At 48.2% G+C, this 6,275-nt stretch overlaps 1 protein-coding gene across 1 annotated transcript; it reads right to left on the reverse strand.

The window, feature by feature from the left end:
- Positions 1–1,017: 1,017 nt before the first annotated feature.
- On the reverse strand, positions 1,018–5,430 carry LOC119337266 (lysine histidine transporter 1-like). The gene is made up of 7 exons (XM_037609384.1): positions 5,275–5,430; positions 2,987–3,141; positions 2,093–2,873; positions 1,861–1,966; positions 1,682–1,773; positions 1,518–1,586; positions 1,018–1,422 (listed from the first exon to the last, which is right to left on the reverse strand). The coding sequence occupies exons 1-7, from the start codon at positions 5,314–5,316 to the stop codon at positions 1,324–1,326; spliced, it is 1,344 nt and encodes a 447-aa protein (XP_037465281.1). The 5' UTR covers positions 5,317–5,430; the 3' UTR covers positions 1,018–1,323.
- Between the last annotated feature and the right edge of the window lie 845 nt (positions 5,431–6,275).

The raw sequence follows: 6,275 nt of genomic DNA on the forward strand, positions 1-6,275 counted from the left end.
TGATGGCGCTAATCAGGTCATGCAAGATCCTGAGGTTTGTGCCAAGTTCACCACTAGTTTATCCCCAGTTCCTATTCAATGGCTCACTACATGGGTTTTTACCTGTTTTCTCATTTTGTTTTTGGCACGAATCTGAGCCTCTAGCCGACTTATGCAAGCTTGCTAGAGGATTTCGATTTTTCTTTAGGTCAAAACGCGCGGTTTCAGTAGCCCTTGAGACTCAGGCCGGGCTGGAAGGCTGGCTCGAGGATCGAAATCTTCTTGTAGGGACCTCATGTCATGCTTTTAGGATAAAAATGTCGATGCAGTAGCCCCTGAGACTGTGGCCAAGTTGGAAGGTTGACCGAGGATCAAATCTTCTCTTCAAAAGCCTCTTGCTTATGTGTTGTTTTTGAAAGGGATGTAGTAGCCCCTCAGACTCCAGCCTAGTCTGAGGATTGAAACCTTTCCTTCACGGGCTTTTTGCTTCTCTCTTTTGTTTTGAAGGGGATTCAATAGCCCCAAGACTGAGATTGGATTGGAAGGATCGCGAGATGTCGACAAATCAGCGCATATCCGGCGAGATCACGCATCTCAAGGCTCAACTAGCCGCCGAGCAGTAGAGGAGCACCAACATTAGCAAGCGGTCAAGGATGTTTTTTCTCCCAACATGCATAACAGTGTAGTGTTCGCATCGGCTCTTCACCTTCATTTGCGATTACTCTTGTCGTGGCATTACGCTTTCGTCCTTCCTTTTTTTATATAGATTTCGTCCTCCTTTTTAATTGTGTGCATTCTTATAATGCAAAGGCTGGATGTGAACCGTCATGCTTGTATCACCTTCACGTGTTATGACTTATGAATCAACAAAAGTGTGTTTTATCAAATAAAAAAACTTATGGTTTGTTGTCTTGTTCTCTTAAACAACCATCTGTTTCTTTTAATTACCCCTAAAAAAAATCTGTTTCTTTTAATTGGAAGGCAGTAGCATACCCCCCAAAAAAGGTGTAGAAAAGAACAGTCGATTCTCTCATCAACACACGAAAGCGAAGCCATGTTCATCCATGCAAGTTTGAGCAGAAAAAGAGATTGTCGATTCTACAGTACCCAGAGTCAAATCCACACACCATATATATTACGTACACATGATTAACCACAAACACATCCCATTTGCTTTGACTAAACCAAATTTTCTCTGACCATATGCATCTAACGTCCCATCTGTAACAGTTCGTGGTACTATGATGTTCCTTTCTTTTTCCTTTGCAAGCAAGAGAGTTCGTGGTAGGCATCGTAAATGATCTTTTGCAGTTTTCACAGGACACAATGCGTCGTAGAAGTGGTCTATGAGTAGAATTTGTATGTCTTGGAATCCAAGATGATCTGTCTGAGCCCTCCGATTGGCGACAGGATCATGAGGCACACTCCAAGGACGATGCAGACCTGAAGATCATGGCACAGCAGCACGCACACAAAAATTAGGCCGGAGTTGAGATCGACCAAGGAGAGGCATATATAACTAGAGATACATGGCATACCCAGTTGGTGAACCATGAGAGGCTGAATCTTTTGGGCTTGTAGATGGCGAGCCACATGATGCAGGGCAGCTGCAGGAATAGCAGGTGTTGACTTGGATTAGCAACTCTGAATTTTACCGATTCCCGTGATCAACTTTAGTGGAGTGGATGAGAGAAATGCTTACGAAGTATGTCGTGGGCGCAAAGGCGAACCCGCCGAAGAATCCGAGCAGGCCACCGAAGAAAGGGAAGGTGATGGCGACGAACATGGTGAACGCTGCAAACGTGTGGAATCTCGTCAGTCTTATTCGTTGCTACACGCCATTTTTTGGCTTTTCGGGTGGTAAGGGACGGGGGGCCTTACCAACATAGAGGGTCCGGGCAATCAAGCGGAGCGTGAGGCCGGGAGGAAACTTGAGCTTCTTCACTAGCACCGTCTCGATCATGTCGAACACCGGCATCGCGTAAATCTACAACATGGCGGCGCCGTCGATCAGGATTCAGGCATGTGCTAGAGCCTAGAGCTTGTATATATGGATAGCAAAAAGATTTGTTGGAATGTGTGTGTGTGTGTGTGTGTGTGTGTGTGTGTGTACCTGGTAGCTTCCGATGACATGGATGACAACCATCATGTTGGCGGTGGCGATGAGCCAGGTGGGCTTGTTGAGGGTGATGAGGATGTTGTCGTCGACGCTGTTGCCGAAGGCCCAGTAGCCGATGAGGGCGACGGGGAAGTAGCAGAGCGCGACGACGATGTAGGCCACCACCACGCCCTTCCACATGGGCTTCTTGGACGGCTTCTCCGGCGTGGACGGGATGGTGGCCTGGATCTCCAGCACCACGTTGTGGCCGGCGTACGCGAACGCCACCTCGCCCAGCGCCCCGAAGAAGCCGAACACCTTCCCCGGCGTCGTGGTGGCGCGGAGGTTGTAGTCCACGTCCACCATCTTCCCCTTGTCCACCGACGCGCCCCACGCGATGGTCGAGTAGGACAGCGACATGACGGCGGCGGCCAGGGACACGCCGGAGATGGAGTTCAAGTTTGGGAGCTGCGAGAGCACGAAGTGCACGGACGCGAAGATCATGATGAAGAAGGTGAGCTTGATGTCCTTGCACTTGCCGTCGCAGATCACGTCGTGGAACTTCTTGAGCGACCTCCCGCCGGTCACCATGTACACGATGTTCACGCCAACCTCCACGATCAGCTGCTGCGGCACCACGATCCACAGCCCCAGCTTGTCGCCGAAGGCGTGCTGCCCGAGCTCGTGGTACCTGTCGAACCGCTTCCCGGGCACCATCTCGTGCATCTCCACCATCTGCCACAGCGTGTAGAGCGTGATCACCCACGAGATGACCAGCACCGCGATGCCAGGGCCCCTGTGCAAGTAAGCAAGCAACAAACAAACGTTATATACTCCTAGACTAGACTATATTAGCAGCAGGAGGCGAGGCAACAGGTAGGTAGGTGGTGAATCCATTGAATGGCGTACCAGCCGAGCTCGGACATGGCGTAGGGGAGGCTGAGCACCCCCGCGCCGACCATGGCGGTGACATTGTGGAAGGCCGAGTACCACCACTTGGCGTTCCTCGACGACGTGATCGGGAGCCAGTCGTCAATCTTCTTCTGCTCATCCGTCCTGACATCCTGCGATCAAGTAATCGCCATGCTTGTTAGCCATGAACCATTCACAAAACCTCTACAAAAATCCTACTAAATGAAATATCTACTATCAAAAAGTAGGAACCAGTGATATCCATATCTAAATTGTGTACCACATAATCCACTTTCTCTAATCTGTTGAAACCTTCTTGCATTTCCATGGCTTTCTTCTCACGGAGCAGTGAAAGAAAGGAACAGCTAATCCGCAAGAAAGTTTCAACCCAGTGACGGGACGTCTTTGAATTTTGTAGGTTAAATGGAGTGCTTTGTGATTCCGTTTCTTCTCGGCAGTTGACTTGCCGCATGGCCAAGTAGTCGGCAAAGTCAAACTCCAGATGCTTAATTATCACGGCCACCTCATGGCAAAGATAATCTATTTATTTTATCAAGCACGTTCACATGACAACGGTAACACACTTGTTTATGTTGTTTTGAATTGAATAAGCCAATCAAACAAGGCTGTGAGCCTGTGATTTCAATGTTGTGGTTGAAAGTTGAAACAAGATTACACCAAGTGGCAGCAGCTTGCAAGTAGCAGTGCTAGTTGTTAGTACTATCCTAGTTATCTTACTCCTGACACAACTAATCTATAATTAACATATTGTCGTTGGAGATTGTGACAAAGTTTATCTGCTGGATTATACCCATCGTTAGCTGTGATGCGATCTCATGGCAACAGCTGTCAAAATGCCAACGGCTATTCCAATGTACAGCAAAGTGATACTAGCAGCATAGTACAAATATACTGAACCTACTTGTAAGCGATGTTTTTGTCTACTCGTCGAATATTTTCATTAATAAATTGGTTGCACACATCCCAGGATACAGAGACCGAGGTTTAATCTTCCTTTTTGAAAAATATATTTATATTTGTATTTGAAAAATATATTTATATCTTCCCAGAATACACCCTCTGTTCTTAAATATTATAAACTGCAAAAATGTTTTACACTCCCTTCATTTTTAAATATAAGTCTTTTTAGAGATTTCAAATAGACCACTACATACGGATGTGTATAGACATATTTTAGAGTGTAGCTTCACTCATTTTGCTTCCTATGTAGTCATTTGTTGAAATCTCTAGAAAGACCGATATTTAGGAACGGAGGGAGTACTTTGAAACAGGCGTCTTGATTGAGCATGTACGGTAATATTCTCTCAATGAAATTTCATGGTGGTAATGAACAGGTAGGGGGGCCTTGATGGGTCATTTGAGGCTCCAAGGATCATCAAGTGCAAATTGCGACATGGAAATTCTTGTAAACTGCAAATTGTGGACGCTAATCCGAAGCATAGGACAAGACAAAGTAGTGAAAAGTAGAGGCGATCGTTCATATTTCATAGTCAAGAGAAGGCGTGCGGACCATGGGACAGAGACAACAAGAGACTTTTCGTTCATATTTTTGTTTTCATGTGATGTGTGAGTCGAATTTTGCTCTAGCCGAGTCAAAATTAGAGCACAAGGGCAGGCAGTCCAGAGGCCAGAAGGAATTTTCAGAGAGCTGGGGAGAGAAGGCAGAATTCGGCGGTTAATGCAAAGCAACGCAAATCACACGGACCGTATGACGGGCATGATACGTAGATACTTTTATTTAATTGCTGCATCTTCTAGAGAGCGAGAAAAGAGGAGCCGAGGCAAAAAGTAGTACTAGTAGCAAGAGAAATCAAGAGTGTGAAGGTGCGAGGAAGGAAGGCGGGTTTTGTTTTCACGTGCGGAAGACGAACTGGTAGGGTACCGGTGTAGCTACGAACTGGCTCGGCGGGGCCATCCATCCGGATGGTGTTTTGGCTGGTGGGTGTGCCACTAGCTGCCGGAGGGGAGACGGAAGGGGATCCTCCATTCCTCCCCCATGGAAACGCATCCAAGAAGCCGCTTTTTGCCCCCCGCCTTTTCGTCCGGGTTTGTCCATTTCACGTCATGTCCACCTCTGACTCTGAAGCTAGCTCCATGCTTCTCGCACCAACTCAGATTCTTGATTCTCTCTCTTTCCATCTATCTAAACCTTTTACTGGGTATCTTCTTTTCGGTTGATTAACAAGATGATTTGTGACTGTAATTTTCTTAACAGCGAGAGGGGGAGAGGGAGAGAGATTAATTGCTCAGCAGGGAGCACGTACCTTGGCCGGCGGTTCGAAGTTCTCCGCTGCCTGCGTCCCCATGTTCTGCCGGCCGGGCCTTGTCTTGAGCAATGGAGAGTAAACAGAACAGAGGGGGATGTGTGAGAGGAGGATGTGCAGAGAGAGAGAGAGAGAGAGAGAGAGAGCGAAAGAGATATAAAGAGCGTCGGACTGGTCTGTTCTTTATAGAGCAGAGCAAGAGCAGAGCAGGGAGCGCGCGGAGTAGGCTGTGAACGCGCGGGCGCAGATATCGCGCCAGGTTGACCGTTGACTCCAGCGCGGCAGCAGCAATCCGGGCCCTCTGTGCGGCTGGCTGCGCCGAGCGCGACGCCCTGTCCGTCAGATCTGGCTTCTACGGCCTACATGAGTCAGTCAGGCTCCGCTCGGTCGGCTTTACTTCTTTTTTTTTTCGTCACGCAGACAAATAAGCTTGAGGAAAATGGCACATGAAAACCAAGGAACGGGGGCTTTGGGAAAGACGGGGGCTCGTGACATGAAGCGGCAGAGCACTAGGGGTGCTCCAAGGTCCATCAAAACACGACAGATTCTTGTTTTTTGACGATCCAAAATACTCCTCCTCCTCCTCGTGATGTCCAGGACCAGCGCAGTTCATGCAGTAATTCACATTCGACGGGCTCCCCATTTGGCGCAGCGTGTAAGTTTACAAGAGAGAAACATATCGCAAAGGCCTGATTCGTCTACATTTTCTTTTCACCTCCATCGGTGCATCTGGCGCCATTTGGACTGCACGAGCACATACACTGGCAGCTGTGGCTGGCTAGCAGGGGAGTTCGATGCCCAGCTGTACGCGTATGTATGTAGGCGCGGGATTAAACAAAACAATTCGATCGAGCTGTTTGAGGGAGACGTGCCCATGAAATGCACGGCCATGGCCGGCTTCTTGCCATTGATTCGGTTCATTCTTTTCCTTTTATTACTACTCCTAGAAAACGATTTGTTTGAGTGGGTGCCCGTGGACGCTTGGTTAAATCCATCACGCC

Source organism: Triticum dicoccoides, chromosome 7B (assembly GCF_002162155.2).
Source record: "Triticum dicoccoides isolate Atlit2015 ecotype Zavitan chromosome 7B, WEW_v2.0, whole genome shotgun sequence".
NCBI classification, from domain to species: domain Eukaryota; kingdom Viridiplantae; phylum Streptophyta; class Magnoliopsida; order Poales; family Poaceae; genus Triticum; species Triticum dicoccoides.